The sequence below is a fragment of the Lepeophtheirus salmonis genome, chromosome 3 (assembly GCF_016086655.4).
Source record: "Lepeophtheirus salmonis chromosome 3, UVic_Lsal_1.4, whole genome shotgun sequence".
Lineage (NCBI taxonomy): Eukaryota > Metazoa > Arthropoda > Copepoda > Siphonostomatoida > Caligidae > Lepeophtheirus > Lepeophtheirus salmonis.
The window spans coordinates 20,483,798-20,510,216 of NC_052133.2; the positions used below are offsets into that span (position 1 = coordinate 20,483,798).

Below are 26,419 nucleotides of genomic sequence, written 5' to 3' on the forward strand. Positions count from 1 at the left end.
TGGACACAAAGCTATAATTGAATCCAATTTTTCCGAGTCCAAGTCAAGTGTGAGTCCCCATGGTAACGAGTAAAGTCAGTGCTGAGTTTAAATTTATAAGGGCTCAGATTATGAAAACAAATAATCTGATCGCTTTGTTTTAAAATGGACGTATGATGTCATTTTAAATTGAGAATAATCAAGGTAGAATAGTGACGTTGTAAAGTATCTAAATTTAATTTTAAAAGGCCTGATTATTTTTTATTTTTTTCATGAATACATATCTACATATTTACACTTAAGAGATCAATATCTATTGTTTAAGCCCTATTTGTCTGAAAAGGCGGGGATCACTTTGAGAAAGTTCAATCAAGATTTTATGTAAGTTCGCCAATTTTATTGCACATAAAATATCAATTAAAATGGCATTACCTTCAATTATGATGCAGTTTTGGACGACAGGGTTCCATAGAGCTGGAAACTCGAATTAACTTGGATAAGAAGTGCATTTATAAGGGCTCAGATTAAGGGGGGAAAAAATGATCTGCGTTCTTTGTTTTAAAATGAGCGTATGGTGTCATTTTAAATTGAGAATTATCAAGATGGAAATATGAAGTCGTAAAGTATCAAATTGTAATTCAACTTGCGACAAGACTTGGACTCGAAGTTAGAATATTCAGACGTGAATAAGTTTCACATCACAAACATTCATTGTTTCAAATTATTTAAGCTCCATTGAATCTATTATATGGTTAAAATGTAAATTGATGTTGATTGATGACTAATTCAGAGCTTGGTTTGCCAGGGATTTGTACTCAACGGCATTGACTCGACCTATAAGGCTCGAAGATTGAACGGACTTATCAAAAAAAGACTTCTGAAACGCTCTGGTTATTTGATATGACTGAGAATGATAATGTTTTCAAAATTCTCAATATTTCTATAAATAATAATACAAATTGATGTGTCCCTTCCGACCGCTAGAGGTCAGGATTCATTCAGTTACATATGCATATGTAACTAACAATAAAGGGGATCATGTTTTTGATATTGGTATCATCATAAATAAACATTGGTTTACATGGATAATAGGATAATTATCCTCACTTAATTGATGTTAGTTCAATTGGAAAATTGGATATAAATTCTATTTTCCTTGCATCATGGTCTTTTCTCCTTTATCATTTTTGAGTATGATGAATTAGTGATAAATTATGATATTTAGATTCCAATGATGAATTTATTATTGCTTTTTGAGAAGAATACATACATATGTAAGTACCTCCGTGCCTAATCCCCTTGTTGACGCTTGAGAGGACTCTTTGCAAAATGAAAACCATTTTTAATCAAATCATCAAGTTTGATCGTTGTTGTTTGTATTATTTAACCAGCCCTCACCTGCAATCCTCCCCTCAAAAAAATCCCAAAAATGTACCTCTTTATAAACTGTACAAGGATGAACAACACGACCACCCAACATGCTTCTAAAAATAAAAATATCAATTATTTCACCAAGGGGAAGAGAGAAATAAGTAAGTAGACGACTTTATGAGATTTTTTTTTTTACAATGGTATGAGAAAAAATAATCTGGATAAATAAATATTTAAGTAATTATGATCGGTCAGAGTGTTATTAAAAAAAGAAACATAAAAGTGGTCACCCTGACAATTTGAAGAATGTTTGCAATGTTCTCATGACGTTTCATTAAATTAGTTGCAAATGGTTATGACATGATAGCCACATCCAGAAAGGATATAGGCAGGAATGACTCCGATATCGATCTTTAATTCTACTCCGAGTCTAACAAGGACTTACATTTATAACTTTGCAACAAAAATCATCTGTGTTACTCTTCATCCTTCGAGCACTAGTGATTAATTTATGCTTATCACTAGAATGGGATAATTAATCGGAATCCAGGTTGTTTTTTTAAATCTGAATCCGCCTCCGTATCAGGAAAATAATTTTTAATTTGCGATTCCAATTCTTTTGTATGATTATTTATTACTGGTATTTAACACTTTTTTACTTTTCCATGTAATGGAAAAAAAAAAAAAATTAAATATATCCACCAAGATAAAACAACGACCATGTCATGGTTAACAGAAGTACAAGGTTATACCATAACGCATGTACGACTGATGTTTGACTTCCACCACGCTTTTCATATTGACATCATAGTGTATGAGTGGTTGCGTATTTTGTCAAAATCTGTTTTTCTTGCCAAACAGTCAGTACGATACATTAAATTGAAAATTTTAGTAATAGTGACGTCATTGACTATGAGTGGTTGCGTGTTTTCTCAAAATCGGCCTGTCTTGCCCAGTAGTCGGTACAATACACCAGATTGAAATTGTAGCAAGTCCGATTACATGATTGTCTAACCTTGTACTTTTATTAATCTTGGACTATGTGAATTTGTTACTTGACTCTTTTAATTTTTTTAAATCCCACATTATAATAAAATAATTTATGTGAAATGCACGTTCCCCTTAGAAAAACAACGATAAAAACGCATTTATTTAAAAAAATAGAGACATATACTGACTTTAGACACAAAATAAGTTGTTTAGAATTATGAGTCACGTCCGTAAGGCCATGTTTAATTCTGATCAGACCTTATTCCTTGGCTCTGGAGGGCAAGTTTGATTTTCTGCTAATCAGTTGATTTTTTTTTATGGAACAAGATCAATTCTCCGTGTCTCAAAGTTTTTTTAAGGTATGGGTTGTTGATTCAAAAATGCACCAAAAAAAATAAAAATCTACAAAAACGGAATATTTTACAAACAGAAGTGCATTTTCGATTATATAATTTATGATAAAAAATGATCGAAAACTGAGAAGAAACAAATTGAACACAAGCCAAACGTGAACAAAAGTGTTCATAACACATGGGGTAGGTGCAAATATTATTATTTTAGAAGAATACGGATTGTTAAGGGATCTAAGAAGTGGACAAAAACCCTCGAGTATTGGACAGACCAAGCTTTAAATCTCATGTTTGGAGGCAAATATCCGCTAGTTTAACGCAGCTCCGACAATTAACAAATCAATAAAATATTGCTTTCACAAACCAATTGTAACATTATTTATTTGAATTAGTTCATACATATGATTTTGATTTTAAAGTCATGCTTCAACTTGACCTCTGTATAAAATTGTGTCCTAGATATGCTTAAATAGATCTGGACATTTTAAATTAGTGAGTTAGTTGCTTTCATACAAATTGTTTAAAATTATACCGTTAATGAACTTGTAAAGAGAAACAGCTGACTATATTATGTTTTATTCAGCGAGGGAGCGCTTTTATTTATCGCCTTGACTTTATATCTGCCTAGCGAGGTTAAAAAAAAGATGACTGAACTATCGCGTCTCCGAGTATCTTGATTTTAGCAAGCCAACGTCGTATTTTATGTTCTTTTTTCAAGAAGAAAATAATAACCCTAACACCCCTCTTCAGGTTGGAACCACAAAAAGCGGATTCCTCTTCCATTTTCATATTAATTTCATTTATTATCATGATTGCCCATTGTCACTATTTCAAGAGAATTCAGAATTTCATGTACCAAATCCCATTCGTGATCCTTATCAAAAAGTAGTGTAGAAGTGGGCAGGAGGGGATGTAGACCTAATTCAATTAAAGAATTTTACGCGAAAATAGGGGAAACAAATTATTTTTGAAATATTTTTTTTCTTAAAAAAAAAGTGATTAGGCCAAATCTTACAACAGAGCTGATTTTTCAATTTTTTGTGAATAGCCATGGATTTTTGATATTTAAATCTTTTTTTTTTTTTTTTAATTTAATATTTGACATTTCATTTTTTAAACTATTTTCCCAGAAGTTTCATTTTTTAAACCATTTCATTGTTTGTGTATAGCTATGGATCTTTAAAATTGTTTTCCAAAAAATGTTATACTTGAAATTTAAATTTTTGAGTTTTTTTTTTCTAAAAAATTTAATTTTTTGTGAATATCTATAGATTTTTGAAATTAAAAAAAAGTTAATTCTTGGATTTTTTTTTAATTACAAAAACCAAGCCCCCGAATATAATCATGTGTAGGGTTCGAGTAAAAAAATCGACTTTCCCCAAGATTTAGTTTTTGAGAATTTCAAAGTATCATTTAATGTGGCATTTCTCCTCTTTACAGCATCATCAACTATTCTTTTTTATGAGATTCTGTAGTTTTTTATTGTCCTTTTTGAGCGATACCTGAAATTTGACTAATCATAAACCGAATGTTTTTAATTTAAAATACCCGATTTCATCTGTTTTCAAATTTTTCGTACAATATTTCGCCGAGTTCGAGTAACTTTGATATATAAATGTCAACTTATGTAAAATTGGGTTTTTTTTCGAGTTTAAGTTATACTCCAATCCAACACTAAAAATAATACTTGGACTCAAATCACCATTTTTATAATATCCGCCATGATGCATGAACCACAAAATTAATATACGTGTCACCCATAGTTAATATAAAACCTGAAACAGTGTTGCTCATGCAAACGTAAAAGGACACAAGTTCCTGTCCAAATTCAAGCTAATTATTTTTAAGTCTATGGTGAGTCAAAAGTACTTTAAATATTTTAACAGTTTTCAAGTCACGAAATCAGTTGTGTAGTATTCGAGTTCGTGCTTGAGTCATTTTTTATGTACTCGTACTTGACTTCGACTCGGAAACAAATGGACTCAAACTCGCTATAATTTGGGCACAGACTCATCTTGGAATAGCTGTCATGAATTTTGGCACATAATTGTATAAGCTTTCTCGTCAATAAAGGGCTCAGGTTATCCAGGTAGTCCTTAGTGTTTACTTTTTCCAGCTAGTATAAGAAGTGGATCAAGGTGTCACCCTATTTTCTGATGATACCTGTGACCATGATAGAGGCTGGATTTTTTTGTTCCTTTAGGTGGACTTCTGCGTTCTTGTTAGCTAGCCAAGTGTCATTTTGTCGATTTCTGGATCGATCAACAAATAAAGAATTTCTCCTCTGAGAAGAATTTGAGGCTTGACGTTGACATCAACTTCAAGCATTTCAAGATCTTTAACCTAATCTCCTTCATGGTTAATCTCAAGAAGTCGGTCGGGATTGGCTCTCTTGTATGAGTCAACCCCATGCTTTTAACAGCCCTGCTGGTAGATGATCGATGGACCGAGCACTTTTGCGCCAGAAAAGAAATGGGGGTGCTTGGGTTGGCCTAGATGAATTTCTTCAGTCTTGCCTTGAAGGTAGGAGTCGCTTTCTTCGCCTAAGACCTGTCCTGGATTTTATAAGTCAGCTATCTGTTCGTTTTTTGTGCAAGAAAAACTCGCCCTCATAGACTCATACGAGATCTGGGTGAGGTCCAATTTTGTTTCAATTGTAGTACACGACTCTATAATAAAAAGGGGGGGGGGGATAATTAAATGTCTTTTTAAGATAAAAATAAAAAAACTTTGATAAAATGTCAATGTTTTAACACGTCAAACTGCCTTACCTCAATTATACAAAAATTTGCACTTTACTTTGTTGTAAGCTGTCGATTTTTCTGCTTATTTCCCTCTCATCAATGTTCTTATTGTTGAATTAGCTCTTTTTAAACTATGAACAATTGCCAACAATTATGAATTATGAAGAATTGGGCATCTACTAACTGATTTTGGACCTTTTTTTCTGTTCCTTTTTGCATTAAAGATTGCAGGATAAAAGTAAGAAAGTGCCCAAATAAAAATACTAAGGACTGCACTGATCCCTCTAAATAAAGTCATCAGTCCATTTTAGTACCTTTAACTTGGAAAAAATCAGTGCTGTGTAATTTAGGTACAATACTCGTTATTAGACATGAGTTTTTAGTATAAAGATGGACTAATATCTTAAACGATGACTTGAATACTACACATTGCTTTACTTTACTACGATAAAATTTTATATTCTGTCAGCTGTCAATTTTTCTGCTTCTTTCCCCCTAATTCGTGTTCTGAACGTTGATTTTATGATTCGAATTTTTAAGCTGCGAACAATTCCTGACAATCATTAAATAATATTTGCATACTTGGGAAGAATTTTGCTAACTAGCAACAACATTTTTTCTAATTCTTTTTGGAGGAAAAGTTGCGAGATACAAAAAAGAAAACGTGAAGATTTTTTTTTAATTCATCCACTGAAGTTGCAAGCGCATTTTCATTGAGTTCCTCCTGGATCAAGCCTCACAAATTTTCAATGGGAGACAAATCAGGACTGTTTGCAGGCCATGTACCTTTGCCCCAGAAAGAATCCAAGTTGTCTGAACACCATTTTTGTGCCTTTTGGAGTGGTGAGTAGGGCAACATCCTGCTGGAAAATGGCTCTTGATGTGTCAAACAACATTTTCCTCTTCAAAGGAAGTCCAGTTTCTTCAGTACGAGAATAAGCTGACATCAAAGACTTGCTGAGGGTCTCCGTTACGTTGTACTCGGCCGTCACAGTTTGGTTTTGTGGAATCAGGTGAAGATCTGACACTACTTGGTGGCTGATAACGGTCAAAACCTGAATTTTCAGAGGAAATTTCACAGTTGGAATGGGTTCCCCATCTGCCTTATCTCTTGCCCAACCCCGATCTGTTTGGGGATTTGGGGCATGAAATAGCTCAAATGGACTTTCATCACTAAAGAGGATACATTTCCAGTCATCTGCAGTCCAGTGTTTCCGCCCATGAAAGAATTGAACCCGGACCTTCCTTTGGTCTTCTGAAATTTTGGGGTGCAGAATAGGTTTGTACGGCAAAGCATTCAAAGAGTGCCTCAAGTAGTTGAGGACAGATGACATGGATATCCCTTTGAAGTCAATTTTGCTGCAAGTTTCCTTGTGAATTGCCTCTTTTTGGTCAAAGATGTTGAAATCACCAGTTTCGGAACTTTGCTAAGTTTTTTCTTCCTTCCTCGACCCTTCTGATTTGCAAGGGTTTGCCCAACCTTCCTTTTCTTACACAAATTCTCAATGGTCATGAGAAGAATCTGTAACCTTTGAGCAACGTCTCTCTGGCTTGATACACCCTCTATCATGCCAACAGCCTTGGCCCTGGTCTCCAAAGAGTGCTATCTCACCATTTTGGATATTGAATTTCAACTAACATCCTGTGGTGTTCTCTGAGCCCTTTTATACTGGTGTATGATAGAGTCATCGAAAATTATTACATACTAAAAATTCAATATTGCCTAATGATTGTATCAGCCAAATTTCATTTTATTCCGACCCAAAAAAAAAAAAATTAGACTATAAAACGGATATTTTTAATACCACCATCAATTTTTGGACATTCCGTATATGCAAGGAATGTCAGCAAAACGTGGACTGTTAATTAATGTTTATTTTCTCATTACCATGAAAAAGGTTCAGCGATTTTTTTATATATTCTGTTTCTGCCGTCCTTATTACATAAATAACCTATACTAACTAATCATTATTAATGTAATGTCTTAATCCATCTCTCGAGTCTACGTTTTACTGCCCTACCCTGTATATAGGGTACTGCATATAAATTGGGGAAATCTGTAAAGGCTTAAAACGAACGAACTAGATGGGTAAAACCATATTTTTTATCTTATTTGAAAGCTAAATTTAATGACATTCAATTATTCATATTGAGATCCACCTCTCTTGATAACCTCGGCCCCACAGCATAACAGATAGAACCGCAATGTGTCGGAATCTGGATCCCTTACATATCCAATCATGCATAGGATCAAGAATATGAATGATTCATGCACATGGTTTTCCCTCCAACAAAAGAGCAGGTTTTTCTATTGTTCTTCTTACAGGTGGATTTTTCCCTCCTCATTTCGCGAGGAGGTTTTTTCACTTTGTAAAAGCTTTGATAGCTGTTGTTGGGGAATTAGGATTTATTTTTTTCTCTTTAACTTTCTTCTTGATTTTCAAAAAATATATACAGTGTAAGCAGAAATGTATAAACCATGTCCTAGAAAGGGGTAGCAGCATTTTCTATTAGGCAAACCATATAGGCTTTTATGATTATTTAATTCTTGAAGACATAGCCTCAAAGTAATAACTATTGTCATTATTATTTAATACATGCGTAGCGGACATCCTTTTCTACTATATTCAATCATATTCCAACCCTGATTGATCATATATTGTGTCAACTATGAGTATGAATAAAATCAGTAATTCACATGAAAAGTAACTTATTATCTACAAATTTTATATTAATTTCAAATAATTACTTATACATCGTAAAGGATAATTATATCCTGAGAAGATGCAGATGTAAAAAAAGCTACTTTTTACAAGTGTTTCGTTTGGAAAGGAATGACTATCGCATCGGATGTTCCTTTGTTTTTATGTCAAAAAGTTTGACGCGTAAATATAAATTAGTTAATATTTACTAAAATGTATTTATTTCCAAAAAATGGTTTTCATATTTTTTTACATTGCGTAACACCTGGGAAAATATCTGGATCTACTAGAACCACCATTATCCAAAACTTCAAAAATATAATGCAAAATTAAACATAACTTTTTAGATACGACATACATATTGACCCCTTCATTTGAACCATATTTTTAATAACAAATGTGATATTTTTGTATACTATATTTGCTGCAAGTTTTTAAAATGTCTGAGAACCTTTGTTGCAATTTTCAAAAACTTTAATGTGCTCGGTATATTTTCAAACATGGTTAGATATTGGAACTGTTATTTTCAATCATAAGATCACAAATTTATCGTAGCATATTATGAATAATATTTTAAATTCATAATTATTCTATAAAAAGGTATAAACTTGAGTAAAATTTAGTCACTATTCTATGTTCTGGGTTAGATGTAACAAATTTCCATAGCTATTTAGATGCCTAAAGGTCGCAAATGTAACACGTATGAATATCAAGGATGAAAATATTTTGCAAAAACATCTTACTAATAGGTATCTTTCTTTTCTATACAAAGAATAACTTAGCAAAAAAATCATCATCAACATCTGGATTATTCCAACCATTATTGTTATAAGGTTAAGTATATACCCAATTATATTATTATCTATTTATTTCTTATTTTAACACAATAATAAAAATTTGATACAACTAATTTTAAAAACACTTAGCCTCAAGAAATTTCCGAATCAAAAAAGATAACGGAAGTATAATAAGGAGTAGCCATGTAATATTCTTTAGAGGGGAAGTGCATAGATCAATGTTATTATGCCTATGTATGTATCTAACTAAAAACCCACATCTATGATTATTTTATGTCCAATGTGCTTTATCTCTAGGCATTATATAGGCATCTTTTATCAAGATATATAAATTCTGCAGTATTCGTGTTATTAATAATTATAGTAGTTCTTTAAATAGATCAATGACTATATCTTCAGATTAAAAAAAAATTCATTTATGGCTTCATGCAACAGGTATGTCTGTGTTTTTATTATTCAGTGTTCAATGATTCACTTCAAGACGAATGAACAATTTACAAAATGCATCATTATCAGTGCAGATAAAAAAAAAAGGTAGAAAAGATCTTAGAACATAAATTCTTATAATTGAACTACGTGTCTCTAACATTCAATATACATGGAAAGTATAATTTAATTATCAAAGCCATAATTTATCGATTGACACCCGTCATTTAAAATTATATCCGTAACATAGGAATGTATAGAATTCCTTTCTCTAAGGATATCCATGTATAGAGACAAACTTAATCGGCTCCCCACGTATTTCCTTTAGATATGACAACATAAAATATCCTTATATAATACATATTCTAGGACAAATGAAAACTAAAACTAAGGGTTAGTTTCTATTTGGTTAGTAATTAATTACTTCACTAGATATTGTTAGCCAAAAAACATATTCTACTGATAATTTAAAAAAATGTAAATTAATTTTATAAGAATGATTCTATATCTCTCTCAGGGTAATTAATTACATCATAGGATTTCCCTTAATTAGTAAGCATAATTCATGTTGGGTCATCCAGGAAGGGAATAAATTGAACATCTAAAGGGATAGCATTCGTGAATGGGACAGCCATCATTAAAGTAGAACAGGCAGAATTGTATTGAGATATTTTATTAGAATGACACAACTGATCGTGAAGTATACCACGTGACGCACAATAAATTTGACAAACTGCAGAAATGTACTACAGTTATATAGTCATATAGTTTTAAATAACCAATCAAGTGAAGGTTGAAATAAGAGTGGCTTAACATGTCTGCCGCCAGCTAAGAATATCATATTGAAAGAATGAACGTAATGATAAAATTCTTTTTGCTCCAGTGGGTTTTTTTAAAGAAAAAATCCTTATAATCCGAATGTATACAATAATTTGCAATTTCATCGGAGCAGAGATTAAAGATCCTGACAGCTCATATCTCAGGACAATCATGAGTAATTAACTAAAATTTGTCAATAATTTATGTCTCTAATAAAAATTAGGGTATTCCATTCTCGGAATTTGAAAGATATTCAACTCAAGTAGTATGGCAGACAGAATTATATTTTTCTCTCTCTCTATTCCGATATGAACCGAATACATAATGATATATGTAGGAGAAACTGTACTCTTAATATTTACTAACGTGAACTATAATTAATAGTTATTAATAGTAATAATTCATTTTGTTAATTATTTCATTAGTAAAGATTAATCATCCTCTACCTATGGTGCGATATATTGGCATATATATATATATATATATATATCACATCACCATCAAGAGGATGGTCATAATAATACATATATCATGAAAGGAGTGAGAAGGAATAAGCATTATGTACAACCATTGGAAAGCCCTTCCAAATATATCGAAATACCATGTGTGTATCTTGAGGTCGAAATAGACTAAAAGCAGAAAAAAAGAAGTAAAAAATTATGAGTTTAATGAGAGAGATTGAGAGTTGATGGCATTGAATTTCATTTTGACAAGGAACCTTTGAAGAGAAATAAAAAGAAAATATGTGAAAAAGAATATTTTCTTTAAGTAGAAAAGAGAAAATTAATGAATTATGTTTAATTCTGATTTCCAGCTAGAAGCCAATTTTTTTTAAAGGAGATCAATGATCATATTGTGTTTGCCTCTCTTCGCAAAGGTAGGTCCCATAGAGGTGTGTGGAATGCTTGAGGAGAATGCTGATATTGATGATGCACACATCAAACAAAAAATTTAATACTGAAAATAAATAAAAAAAGAAAAGAAAAAAACACATTAGTCATTGCTAATTTTTAGAAATCCGTTTTTTATTTTAATTCTCAAGTGTATGCAATGAAGGGAACAACAACAACAACACACTTAGGCATGTTATGAACCTCTAAATAATAATAAGGTAGAGCTGAGAAATGATGTTCTCAATAGTGATAAGTAGTTGTATTAATAATGAACGAGATGATGCCCTCTCTCTCTTGTTTTTAAACCTTCCTAATTTTCGTTTTTGTTGCATTTATATAAATAAGTAGAATCACAAAATGTTTGGTTAAAAAAAAAGAAAAAATAGAATTAATAATTTTTTTACCACCAGTAATAGCTAAATTGACGACCTTTAGAGCATCAAATTCAAAACTTTAAGATTTAATGAACAGCTGCTGACTCTAACAGTCGTCAATTGGAAGAAATTTACAGACAGAAGTGGTCGAAGGGCTTCCAATTCGCATATGTTAAATGTCCGTGAGGTGTTGGATCGTCACTGAAAAAAATAAGAGCAAAAAAAAAAAAAGAGAAAAAATTACAACATATCGAGAGAAAGAGTGAGAAAAAAACAAAAAAAAAAAACATTTGAAAATTCAAAATGTAACACATTGAATACTTTAAAAAAAATTGTTAAAATGATATATCATATATAGTAGATATAATAGGTAGTTTTGCCTTGTTTTTCTGCAATAATATTTAAGACCCATGCAAATTTTACTAAAGTGGAAAGCAATCTTTGCAATAGTGAAAAAAAATATCACATCATGAATGCATTAGGCAAAGGAGGTTGTGACTCATAATGATAGAATATGAATAGTAAACATGTATTCAATTATGATCATGGAGAGTTAGATATTTCCATATCTTGTGTACCAAAATTTTCTTCTCTATCATGCTTAGAAATTTTAACATCTTCTTTCATGTAATCCTCATGATATCCCATCTCTTCTTCATCATAATCTCTGGATATTCTATTTTCTTTCTTGGAAGAACCATTAGTATCCGATTTATCCCTACTGTGAGATCTCCTTCTGTCCTTCTTTTTAGATCTCGACCTTGAACGTCGGGAAGACTTTCTATCCTTGGATCTTTTCCTTTTTTCTCTTGATCTTGACCTCCTTTTGTGGGATTTAGAGCGACGAATTTTATCTCTACTCCGAGATCTAGATCGCTTACGACTTATTGAGCGAGATCTTTTACGATCACGGCTTCGAGACCTAGATTTTTTCCTCTCCCAACTTTTAGATCGCACTTTTCGTTCCCTACTTTTAGACCGGGATCTACTTTTTCGTCGATCATCGTGACCGTTTCTATCCTTAGAACGTGAGCGTTTATCTCTAGAGCGAGAACGCTTGTCTTTGGAACGAGATCTACGTTCCTTCGATCTGGATCTTCTTCGCTTGGAACGTGATCTCTTTCGTCTTCTACTACGACTTCGTCTACGATGACGTGAACGACTCCTACTCCTGCGAGTGCTATAGACAGATCTACCCCTAGAACGAGACCTCCGTCTACTTCTAGAACGAGATCTTGAGGCTCGAGCAAGTGCAGAGCTTATACCACCACCAGTAATCGAAGTAGTGGATCCACCAAGCATACCCATAAGCGGATCAACAGTTGCAGCTACTAAACTTTGAGCCTCCTTAACTCTGGACAGAGCCTCTTCTATTTCTTTCTGAGCGTCTTCATTAGTTTTTGTGGTTGGTTTGATAATCGAGGTTGTGGCATGAGTAACCTTAATGCGACTGGATCCTAGCTCTTGATCGTTCATGAGTAGCGCTGCAATAACGGAACTTTGATTTGAAAATTCAATCAAGGCATATTTAACTGGATCATTTTCTCGTGTAGAGTAGCGGAAATATTTAACTTCGCCAGCTTCTTTTGAAAAAAATTCCATGCACTGTTGAGCAGGGACAGTTGGATCTATATATGAAACCGTCACTGTTCTTCTTAATTCTTCAAGGATTGCAGTTGATGTAGAGGCTGGCATTGGAGGATATCCTGGAAGACCTGCACTATCAAGCAAGGTGTCCCCAGTAAAAACAAGGTTTCCTTGATAAGAATTCGTCATGTTGGGAGGAAATTTAGATTCGGAAAATTTGTTATTGTTGGAACTATTAGCAGCATTCAGACCCTCAGCTTCATCAGGAACCAATCCATCTCTAACAGGAGTCACTATGATAGCTCTATCAATAAATACAGTATTATTCAGGTGGGTTCCTATGGATGCTGCGCCAGTATCGGAAAATTTCACAAAACAAACACGGGAAGTAATCGATAATGAAGCGTCCCTTACACTTGGATATAAGCGAATATCATCAATGCGGCCGATGTAAGAAAAAAGCGTTTGCATTTGATCTCTAGTGGCCTGTGGTGCAATATTGGTCACCATAATGACCCTTGATCCTCCACCTTCACTCATTTTGTGAGCAATAGATTAAGAAGCCCGGATATCTGTAAAACGATAAGAAGTGGTATTAGTATTTAAATATTATAACGTACTAGATCACAAATATCGACAGACAATAATAGGTAATTATTATTATATTATAAATTATCAATGATAAATAGTAATAAGGCTTACAAAATATACAGGGCCTTTCTCTAAACTATATTTATTTTTGTTAGTTACATTATGTATACGAAATATAGGGTATAATGTGGAGAAATAGTTAACAATTACAAACTTGTTCAAAATAAATGAGCATGCCTTGTGTATAAAATACAAGAAACACTAACTTAATGAGTTAGTTAGTGACTTCATTCTATTACTGCTCAAAAATTAACTTTATTGAATGAATGGAAGGCGAAAAAGAGTTGGTCGACGCATATGAAGATAGTATCAAATATGTAGTTCAATACCTTGTCATAGTATGAGAATGAATCGGAATATATAATTCATAATTATATATACAAGGAAAAGAGGAAAAGAGTAAAAGACTAAAATGAACTTATAAGCAAGGAGAGAGAAAAATAAGAGAACTGATTGGGAAAAGTTGAGATTCCGATTGGACATCAGGTGCCTCAGACCAGTCAGTAGCTCTGAAAAGAGGGAATAACACACAAAAACATTTAACAGTTAATTCATAAGTCGATAATTATGATAATAATGAATAGGCTGAATGAGTGAATCAACTGAATCAGCAATCTGGAATCATAAAAAAGAAATTAAAAATGAAATGGAGCTTCAAAAAACCTAACAACAAAATAATGTATATAATAAATAATGAAATCAGAAATCTAATCAATAAAAATATGAATCTCATTTCATTTCATTACATGTGATCGTCTAGACTTGAGTTGAGGCAAGATTAATTCCATGTAGGTGAGAAAATTATCAACTTACGCTATCCACGATTCCGACGAAGAATCTAAACTCCTTTGATATCCGGATCCCTCTGAATATATTTCAACCAGGGAAAATAGAAACAATTCTTGTAGGAAGCCAAACTCCTCGTTCCAGCTTCTACCATACAGTTTCTAGCCTTTTTTCCCTTTTTTTCTAAATTCTCCTTCTTTATTTTTCTCTCTTTATTTATTCCTCCTTTCCTCTTTTATCTGTCTCTCTTTTGCAAGTAACGCGGGCAATTTGCACAGCCGGCCGGCAATGTCTTTGGTTTTCTTAATTCATCAGCTCCCTACCCTCTTTCTGGCTATTATTCCTACATTTTATGAACTAGTTGCAGAGAACTAGCTAGCTACTAATACTTATTTCTACTTATAAAATAGTAGTAGGGAAGACCGGGGATAGTTCCAATAATCCCTTTTTCTCGAATTTTTAAAGCTATATAAAATTATTTTTTGAGGAAAATTTGTCGTGACTAGTCACTCAATAATATTTCATTGGAACCATTTATTAAGTTGATATCATTTTATTCAAATTCAAAGCTCACTCAGTGAGGATAAATTTTATATAGTATTGTAACATTCAGTACAAAGGGGAAGTTGCAATTTTCCTGGCAATGCATTGTTTATTCTTATTAGTTATTGTATATAACTACACTTTACATCACGCATGTTTATTAGCCAGAGTAGGGCTCTGAAGAGGTCATTGAGAGTGAATTTCTCCGATCTATAATACTGATATCTTATTAATATTAATTTGCTATTATACATTGAAATTTAATCATTCAAAATCATGAGATATCTAGTTTTGTATTCTTCAAAAAAGATTATTTAGTCTACTTTTTTAAATTTAAAAATCAAATTTGATATTTTTTAACTGCCACAAACGTCTTTGGCAGCGTGGAGGGGGCTGTTCCAACATTTGACAAGTCGCATTAAAATGCAATTTTTGAAGGGAAAAAACTATTGACAATAAACTTTTTATTAAAACAATAGAATACATAGGTATGTTTTGCTAAAATTTGACGAGTCTAAGCCAAACCAGCGCCAAATAATTGAGCCAAAAACTATGTTGTGTAACTGTTTCTGGTCTCCCCTACCATAAATTATTAATAGAGAAGCTATGAAAGAAGAACACTAACCCCGAACGTACGCATATTATTATTTATGAATTATTATATCACGTGTACTATTCAACCATTCACGACTCGCTTTTGAAATAAACAAGGCTAGATCAATGAATTTTATTGGCTAGATTTGGATGTATTTTTCTTTAAACTGTTTTCCTTACTTTTTATTTGTATGATTTAAACCAGCTGACTTTACGTAGTATCAACTCAAAAAAGGTATTTCATAGCTATGATCTGAATTTTTATCATTCAAGGACCTTCGTTAAGAATTCCTGTAAATTCATACTGTATCATTGATACTTATTATTTATCTTGTGTACTTGATTATCAATTTATAGTTGCTAATTAGAACGGCTAATATTGTTAATAGTTAAATAATACATTATATCTTATAAAACAAAGTATTTGGAATTTCTACAATTTTTTTTATATAGTTGCAACTTGTACACAACATATTCATACATAATAAGAATTCAATCAAAAAACAAGGAAAACTATGTTCATAATAAAACTTTAGTAATAACTATTATCTTAATCAAAATTAAGAATTGGCAACAAGAAAAATATAGAAGGCAAACTATCATATGTTTTTTTAAATATTTAATTTCCCTTTTGACAGTCGAGGTTGAGAGTAGATAAAAAAGCTAGCCATGAATCATTCTATCAGTATTTATTTTTGCAATTAAACGTAAAAGTTGCTAATAAAAATAATATTTTGGAAAGAAGCAGTAGACGTCCTAAGTATATATTAAGTATTAAATAATATATAATATTGAGAGCTAGAATGCAGATTAAAACAACCATTTTATTTCAAAAGGCCATCAAATTGAATTATTAAAGTATAATAATGAATCCTTTTGATCCCAATATATTTTATAAAGAGTTAAAATTTCCAGCATAATCTCCGACCCTCTGAAATAGTACGTGTTAGTAATATTATCTCTATGAGCAAAATTTAACTTATAAAGATCAAACTTACCGTCACCTTCATAATAGTTGTAGTCAATTAGAAATAATGCAGCCATTAATATTAACCTATATTCCAATGGAGAGTCTGTAGGGAATCGTATGGCCAATATATCTGCATCGGTGAAAATATCTTTTATCAGATCGAATTGTTTGCTCAATTTTCCTACCTCAGAGTATCCATTTGGGAGGAAAATACCAAAATCTACATTCCTAAAGTATCTACTAAAGAGACATGGTCCAATTATTTCATATATCAATGTGTGGTTTCGATCCAAAATCTTAAATTTCGGTGTCATCAAAGTCCTGAAATAAAATATTCTTTTAGGTTTGATTACTAATACATTTTTTTCTTAATCAAAGAAATAGACGAATTTACCACACTTGATTCACAGAGCCAATGAATATCCCAGATGGATCAAAAACATCCATTCGTTGAAGGCAGCATGGGAAGCAACATCTATTACAGTTAAATGGTCTTTTCATCACCAAAACCTCATTACCTTCTGTGTCATAAACATTTAACGATAGAGCTCTTAATTCTTCGCAGCAATTTCGACCCATAAACTCAGATCTTTCCGTGCCAATAAATAACTCTTCATTTGACTCTGTTCTAAATGAGTAACTATTTGAGATCTCTAGAGGTGATATCACTTCAATCCAATCAATTTTCTGTGATATTTGTAGATAATTTTGAATCATTAATTTTTTTATAGCCATACTTGACTTAAAACTTGAGAATGACTCTCTTTGAGGTTGATCACGAATAATTTTCTTCATCTGCATTCTGCCTTGTATAGCTAGATATATTTGGTGCAAGTATTTATTTTATAAATAAATAGTTGATGATTTTATATTTCATTTAATTATTCTATTGATTTTTGATCAATTCAGTTCTACTTTTATTCTACGCATAATCAATTAATTTACTTAAGTATCTTTTCAGCTCATAACCACATTTATTTAGTAAACTATATGACCTTTATATTAAAAAAAAAATGTAAAGAAAAAAAAAGTGTTATGGTGAAGACCACCTTATCCGAGTCAAAGATATTGAGGAGTCGAGGCCAAAACCTTCAAAAATTTGTTCTCTAAAATTACATCACTAATAAAAGACTTACTATATTATTAGACCTGATCGAATAAATGTTTAAAGTTAAGAATAGTTAGATCAAATCAGAGCCGGTCTTAGGCAACTGCAACAGAGGTAAATTGCCCCTTAGGGCTGTACTTGATCTTAAAAAGGTCAAAAGTTGAGAAAAAGAAAAAAAGAATTACTTTGATTACGTAATTTTTCCTCGGAAAAGAAATAGAAAAAAAAGGACTAAAATCAGTCATCTGTTAATTTAAAATATTATTCAGTAATATTAATAATTTAAAATAGTAAATAGCTTTACAAGAGCTAATTCTAATTCAAATAATCAACGTTCAGGACACTAATTAGGGGAAAAGAAGCAAACAGTTCGACAGCTGACAAAATTACACTTTAATGAAAAGAACGAGGCACATTTATCTTTGCTCTAGGCCTCGCTCACGCTAAAACCTGCCCTGACCTCAGTTGTTAATTATGATTGAAGAAGGGATCTGTGTAAAGAAAAAACTAAATACAGCAATTAGAAAAGGAAAAGTGGTTGATGCGTGTGCTCTTTCTTCTTTTTGTTCATTATGTAATAGGTCGTGGAAGTGTCAACACCTCCCTCTAAAATATGAATTCCCGTCTATCTTTGATGTAAATTGACTTAGAAATGCATAATAAAATCGATACATATTAATTTAATTATAATATTTTCGCAACACTAATGCAATTTTAAATGTACGTACAGGGTTCTCCTCTTTAAGGCAGTAATTCATTATCTCCCCCTAATATCATATAACAGGCAGCTGATATGAACAGGGGTCTTAATTTAGGTGTACCATATGTCTCGCTCCCGCCTTCTCCTCGCACTCTTGGACAAACATTATTATTATTTTTATCTCTACGTATATTGGGATTTGGGCACGTTCATCCGCTACGCATAGGGCTTCACAATAACTAAGAGAGATCCTGGATAAAAAGATGTATTTTTTATTTTATAGAGCCTTAATCCGTCATTTATCGGACTTTTTAAAACATAAACTCTCAAAGTCTTGATATAAGGATTTAACGGTCTTAAAGTGCAAAGACAAATTATTGGGACATTTTTATAAATTAAAAAACAAAATAATATGCTTGTAAGAATGCCTTTATGTTGAAGGCATAGACAAATAAATAATAACACTATCCCCAATGTTCTTCAATGGCTTGTTTTTATTTTGCTAATTTTTCCAAAAATGTGCAAGAAAATATCAAATATAATATAATAGGATTCAGTGAGCTCAAAAATAGCAAATTTGAGTGAACACAATATTGTCCTGCAATATATAATTAATATATATTTCCAAACAATATAACTACTAATTCATGTCGTATTTTGTCCTTTTATAATTTTCAAGGACATTTAAAAAAATAAATGTACATACGTACAGTTAACTAAAAAGAAATAAATCAATTTTACCATATTTGATGAAGAGCTTTATTGTCGAGTATGAAATACCTTCGAAAACAATTTGGGAAAATACTATTAAAAGGGGCTTAATTGGAAAAATACGTGATTCTTACCAAAAAATTTCCTTTCAAAAATCTTTTGGCTTCTGTATTGAATTATAATAGTAATTGACACGCTGATTATGAACCGGTAATTTGTAAAATGACTTTATATTGCTTCTGAAATATACCTTTTAGAATCAAATACTATTCTGCAAATGAAACCCGAGTTATTCATGCATCAAATAAATTTATTTGGCGTAAGTACATAAGGAAATGAACAAACTATAAAAATATTTATCATCTGCAAGGTGGTGAGACAGTCTGTACATACCCGTGCAGATATATTTGGACCTAGTTTATGGTCATCAAGAACAACAAGAGTAATAATATCTATAAGTAACTTTTTTTATCTGGAGAGGTTCTGTAGGCTGTATTTATAACTTTCCGGGAAAAACCAAAACAAATTTCACTTCATGAGGATGGAGCACCTAAGAAGTTCCGATCTGATCGAACTCAATTGTATAGGACACTGCCCCTGACATCATCAGACTCCTGATGTACGAAAAAAGCACTGTCTACACCAACATCAAAAGGTAAAAAAACTCGGATATGTCCTGCAGGTCCAAGAGTAACAGGAAGAGGAACCCCAGGTTCCTAGTTGGACTCGAGAGTTCCATCAAAGCTGACCCATGCAAATCCATGACCATCAATGAGAACTTACGCTACAAGAGCGACGTCCTAAGGGTGAGACATCTATTAAAATATTCGATGAAGCTCACCAGAGAGGCTAGGTACAAGAAGATCCTGTCATACTTGAAGCACACTGGAGGAAATTTGTGATTCTTCTCAGATGAGAAGACATTCACTGTTGACAAGAAGAGAAACAGCCTGAATGACAGAATGATATGTAAAGAACCTTCTGAAGTCCTTATGGTGTTCAGGACAAACAGCCCAGCCGCCTTGATGGCCCTGGGCGTCATTAAAATTGAGGTTCACGTCATACGTCGTACTTTTTCAAGCCCAAGCAGAAGGTGAACAAGGAGGCCTACTTGGACGTGCTCAAGGACTGAATGGAAAAAGTGGCTGGAGGCAGAAGTTACACCTTCAAGTAGGAATCCAACCCGCACATTAGGCCAAGATTATGCAGAAATAGTGGCTGAAGGACAATGTGCCTCATTTTTGGGACTTGAAGACCTGGCTCTCCGACTCTCCCGTAGGGGAGATCTGTGCAACCTACAATAACTCTGTGGAGGCCCTGAAGTCGTCCATCAGGTCTGTGACCAGCTCTAAAGTCGATGCAGAGGTCTCAAAGTCCGTCAAAACTTCCAGGTTCAGTATGGAGGGTGTCCTTGAAGCAAGAGGAGGACTTCTAACATATAAAATATTCAAAATTGTCTCATGGTTATTTTTTTGATGAATATAGTATTCTCCAGTGCCATTCATTATGGAACCTGGTGGCCTTAAACTTGTTCCAAATTTATCTGCAAGATCCTGTAGTTTTTCTTTTTGTTGTGTTTTTTAAATTGGCGTATGCTCCAAATAATTTTGACAGCCCCATATATATGAGAAACATACGTACAATATATTTTTAATTTAACAATATTATCATTCAGGGAGTTGTATTATTTGCCACAAGACAGCGCCATTCTCTGTGGCTTTCTTAACAAACGAATTAGAAGTAAACAATGTTCTTACCTAATTGAATATCTAACCATTTTTTCTTTTCAAACAAATTACAAAACCCATATAATATGATGGTTTATTATCTTTTAAATTGTTTTTCTCAAGATTACACATAAGCAAATATTTAAAATCAGCCTAAAATTTGAAAAGAATTGACTATTTCTGTATTTTGGTGTACATACTTTTTTATTATAGAAAATTTATCTCAAACCTATAAAGGAAAAAAATAGTCTAACAATTCAAATCGATTTCTTTTTTTTAAAGCTAGATTTAATACAGGGTACAGTTTAGCAATACATGCGTCGAGTACTATAAGAATTTAATATTTTTTTGTTCACTTGTCTTATCAGTGATGTGCATAAATACTTATGGCCTCAAACTTTCATAAAATTTTCGTATGAAAAGTCATATTTTTCTATTCAAATAAAAATTCGTTAATTTTTTTGATAATACAAAGGGAATAACCACGTTGAATTGATTGAATACAGTGCTTGGAACTTTAAAACCAAGTACTTAAAAGTAAGTACCTAAATAAAATTAAAAACCTCAGACGTTTAGGGTTTACATGACTAAAAATGGTAAATTGTACAAATAAAAAAGACCCCAACATCTCTTTCTTTGATTCAACATGCTCTACAGTATCACTAGTTGGAGACAGGAGATTATATAGGAACATTCATGCTTGGTGACAACCTACTTCTTGTTTCAAAAGTGAACACCCAAAAAATAAGCCTATGTTATGACAGCTGTTCAAGCCTTAAGTTGACCTAAGATAGTTATAATTATAGGTGTAAAGTAAGAGCTATTTCCGTTATCTGCAGATGAACCCCAAACCTGAGCCCTAAGAGACATATAAGTTGATAATTTTAAAATATATAACTCAAGGATATCTCTATGCTTTGCATGAAGAATGTACTAAAATAACGCACGCTCCAAAGTATGATTGATAGAGAAGTCAACAACATATTGCACATCATTACCTTAATTGTATCTTGCCACCTTTCCTTCGAAAAGAAACAGGCACAAAATAATGTTAGGTAGCCAATTCTTCCCAAATATGGAACAATTATTTAATAACTGTTTGGAATTGTTAACAGCTTAACCAGAGCTTATCACATTTCCACCAATCAACGTTCAAAACACTAGTTAAGAGAAAAGAAGGAGAAAAATCGACAGCATACAACAAAACATATTGTTAAATTATCATATCCGTGAGGTCAAGATATTAAGAGATAAAGTCATATAGGCAGACTTGACATAAGAAAAATAAGTTTAACATATCTTCATCCTGGGTTGAGTGTCCGATGGTGGTCGATGTATGTAGTCCTTCTCTTATATGTGTAAGATTTAGCCTTCATATGCCATACATTGGCGTTCTTTTGAAACAGTGTCTCTGACAGTGATATAAATAACTTGTCTTTAGGTATCTTGAAAGAAACAAAGTCGTGAATCGTAATATATGTAGAGTTAAATACTCGTGTATTAGAGAGTCCATCATCATCGATCTTCAAGCCACGGAACTTTAGTTTTGACTTTGAAATGTCGGAGCTATATTTGAGAAGAACCACATATAAAAAATATAATCAAAGGTGAAAATCCAGTGTAGAATGGGTAAGTTAAAAAAAAAGGAAACCAAAAATCAATATGGTAACCCTAACGATTTGAAGAATGTTTTGGAAGGGGGAAAGAATTAAGCTCATGACGTTCCATTAGGCCAGCTACAATCAGCTGTGACAAGAGAGGAAAGAAAAAAGAATATAAAATAGGACATTTGCTAGAATTACTCCAATTTAAATCCCCAATTCTACTCTAAATCCAACAAGGACTTACAAATATAACTCCCCAACAAATCCTCGGGGTTACGCTCCCTCTTTTATGAGCATACACGAACGTTCCATCAGGTTTTTCATATAATTGAATATATTTAGGAAAAGATGTTCACTACTCAGGAATTAAATAATAATGACAACTGCTAAGGAAAAGAAGATTAATTCTTTATACTACCAATTACAAATCAACGGGCCAGCTAAAAAACACACCGGATTTACATTGTATGAATATAATGTTAAAATTATATATTTACGTCTGATAAGCAATAAGATTGGATGAGGAATCTAGTCGTTCATTGATTCCATCGTCAAAAATTTTTATCGACTCTTGAGAGGAGAAAATAAATTCTTTAAACTATTTAAAAAAGAAAAAGAAAATGGGGTTTGATAACTGACAAATCAGAAAAAAAAAACAAACGCAAAACTGCATTTTATTTAAAATTCATATAATGGGCCTTTGAACAAATCTAACATTAGAACAGCGTATTTTCTTTAGAATGTACTAAAAACTCAAAATAATAATTGAAAACATATTTTTTTGCATCAAAATCATAGTTTTGTTCTTCAAAATTCTATAATATATTTTGAAACAAAAATGCATAATCGGATCCTAATCATTTAGTCTTTAGGATTTATTGATCGAGGGTACGTATATTGATGAACATTTAACAAAAGAGTGATTTTTGTTTTGATATTCCTATAACTGCGTCGGCATCCCTTTTCAAATGCGGACACAATTTAGATAATATCTAAATTAATATCCAAGCAACTAGGTATGTGATATTTTCATCGATTTGAATGCAATAATTAACTTTATTAGATGCAGTTTCACTCACTGTTTTCAGTGATGCAATATTTGCAATCACTATTCGATGGAAAACTAATTTTTCGTACATTCCGTAAATCTATTCATTCAAATACAAATTAATTTAATAAAAAAGGGTCATACATAGAGATGTCAATATTGGCTAAATTGAGGTACGGGTTAATTTTGGCAAATATATATAAGTTGTAACTTGTACAAGTTGAAGAAGAAAAATTAGATGAATAATTTTCAACAAATTATTTTTAGTACTTAAGATGAGGATAATGCATTGATTTTTGATATATTAACGATGTAATTACTTAGCATTTTATTATAAATTACTAAAATATAAGTGTTGTGTGGTACATTAAAAAGTTCAAATGCTCACAGTTATATAACTCAAATAAATAATAACCAGGAAAGATTAACAGAGTGGACCCTAAATACTGTAAAATGAATAATTGTATGTAACATTTTTATTTAGGTAATTAGATACCTAAAATTTTACATGAATACTACTAACTATCTTATAAATAAGCGACAAAAAAACTATTCAAAATGGGCAAAATTAAGTTGCAATGTCCCATTCGAGGGAAGCTTTCACATCTAAATTTGAATGAAGCTTCATGCAGGCCCTGTCCTCCAAATTGGATGGGATTACCAAATCCATTGGGTTCAAATTTGGACTGGATGAAGGCCAAAAGTCACGAATCCAAAAGCTAGGTAGACGAGTTTTACACCCCCCTCCCTGCGTCATATTGTGAGTATAAGAAAGATCACCGTCTTGATGAAAGACCTCTTTTTTGAAGGGGGAATTTGCCCATGGAGGAAGACCTTTCTCCAGGATGGTATTTATATACTATAAGTTGTTGATTTTGACTCAATTGGGATCTAGGACTAGGGGTGCCTTACCCGATCTGCTGATGGTTCCCCAGACCAACGTTGACTGTAGGTTTTTGTGTCCGATAGATTGCACAGGGTGTATCAGATCCTTTTATACCCAAACTGCACAATTTTTGGGTATAAATTAGTCTTAGTTTGTTTACAATGATATCTTGAAACATCCATGATTTATATAAGTTTAAACATTGGTTAGAGTATTTAGGAGTCACTTTGTAAGTCTAATCATTAGTTTGGAGATGCTAATAAAATCAAGTAATTAAATAGCAAGTGTTAGGGTGTCTTAGTAATGTTTTAAACATAGCAAATGGTAATGTGTTAAAAGATATCATTAATCTTTCTGAAACTCTTGGTACAGCATATATGACAAATGCAAACTTGTAAAAACAATCACCAAAAAGAAATGCTAAGTTAGAAACTAATAGGAACTCTACGGCAAACAATTTCAAGAGTTGCTCATCAATGTTGTCCTGCGAGGTGGACAGTGCAAAGAGCAATTTTAGAAACATTTTTAGAAAAAGACAATGAATTGATGGAGTTTTGGAAATGGTCTATAGATAATTATAAAAGATACTGAAATAAAAGCTTGAATTATAGAAGTGTTGTCTGTAATCTTATTTTGCTGTTGCCTCTGCAAAATTATTTTGAAGTAAGCAGACAATTTGAGCAAGGCACTTCAACACCATGATACTTTAGCTACGAAAGGGCAAGAATTGGCAGATAAAGTTGTTACTGTACAAGCGGAATTTCGAAGCAGTCAAATGTTCGACATTTTTTGGGAACACGTTTTTAAATGGCAATTAAAGCATGATATAGCCGACCCTAAACTTCAATGAAAAAGAAATATAGCATCCATACAAATAAAAATTTAGTAAGATATTTTTAATTTTCATTACTAACACAAAACACATTTCCGTCAAATACTTATATAACAAAGCTTATGATCTCTTGGTCAATTTTATCAAACAGAGATTTGATCAACCAGATTACAAAATTTATATCGATCTAAGAGGAAGTCTATTAAAATCAATCAAAGGAAAAGGTTGAGAATAACTTTTTCAGTCAGTCTGCGAAATTTGCCAAAAATACATCACAAAATCTCTAGCTGAATTGCAAATAATCTTATTGTCTTTCATTACATTAAATATTGGATATGACACAAAAAAAAAAAAAAAAAAATCAACAATAGCGATCTCATCTCAATTTTTAGAAGATGCGATCATATTAAAATAATTATTTTTACAAGAGTTGCTGCAATTACAAAATTTGTACTTGTCATGCTAGCTAAAAATGCAAAAAGTAAAATATATTTGTCTGCCTTGAAACGAGTAAGAACTTATCTAAGGTCAACCACTACAGATTTCCGTTTAAACAATTTACTGGTTCAATATATTTACAAGGATTCAGTTGATAAAATTGATTCGAGAGAGGTCGGAAATGATTACATTGACAAATTTCAAAATATAATTTTATATTTTTACCCTTTACAATAAGTAAATATTCATCTGGAGTCTGCTTTATTATATAAATTCAAGCTCAGGTTTATTTATTTCCATAGAAACTATTGATTTTAATTTATCCTAGAAATTATTGATTCTAAAATACTTTTTAAAAATTTCTGAGTAGAGCGAGTGTAAAATAGCGCAGGAGATAAAAATATTTTTCATTGTTAGTTATTTTATTCAAATTTCATTAGTCCTTGAAGTATTATTTCTAACCATGAATATAATTTTTGGTCTCATTTATACGGGAGATAATGAAATATGATATCTGGGATTCAATTTTTTACCCAGGCAAGAAGATTATAATTTAAATATCCGTTAATTATATTAACATGGATGCCCGAATGGGTTCGAGTGGAGGGGCTTCAACCTTCTCCCAAATTGATAAATTTGGGGCTTCCATTAGAGAAAGTATTTCTTCCTTAGTGAGCATCATATTCATATCGCTTAGTGAACTAGGTAAAAAAAAGCCCAAAAATGAACTAATTTTATTATATGGTAAACAGTTGAACGATTATAATAATTGATTCATAAAAGTTGACA

At 32.1% G+C, this 26,419-nt stretch overlaps 3 protein-coding genes across 3 annotated transcripts in view; all 3 read right to left on the reverse strand.

Annotated features, from left to right (window-relative positions):
• The window catches only part of LOC121114586 (phospholipid-transporting ATPase VD), a 267,528-nt gene that overhangs the window by 87,129 nt on the left and 153,980 nt on the right, over positions 1–26,419 (reverse strand). The window lies entirely within an intron of this gene.
• Positions 11,183–14,727, reverse strand: Srp54 (splicing regulatory protein 54). Its single transcript, XM_040708577.2, has 2 exons — positions 14,497–14,727; positions 11,183–13,604 (listed from the first exon to the last, which is right to left on the reverse strand). The coding sequence occupies exon 2, from the start codon at positions 13,570–13,572 to the stop codon at positions 11,989–11,991; it is 1,584 nt and encodes a 527-aa protein (XP_040564511.1). The 5' UTR covers positions 13,573–13,604; positions 14,497–14,727; the 3' UTR covers positions 11,183–11,988.
• LOC121114576 (phospholipid scramblase 2) lies at positions 16,281–17,405 on the reverse strand. Its single transcript, XM_040708578.2, has 3 exons — positions 16,971–17,405; positions 16,605–16,897; positions 16,281–16,537 (listed from the first exon to the last, which is right to left on the reverse strand). Exons 1-3 carry the CDS (start codon positions 17,375–17,377, stop codon positions 16,509–16,511), a joined length of 729 nt encoding a protein of 242 aa, XP_040564512.1. The 5' UTR covers positions 17,378–17,405; the 3' UTR covers positions 16,281–16,508.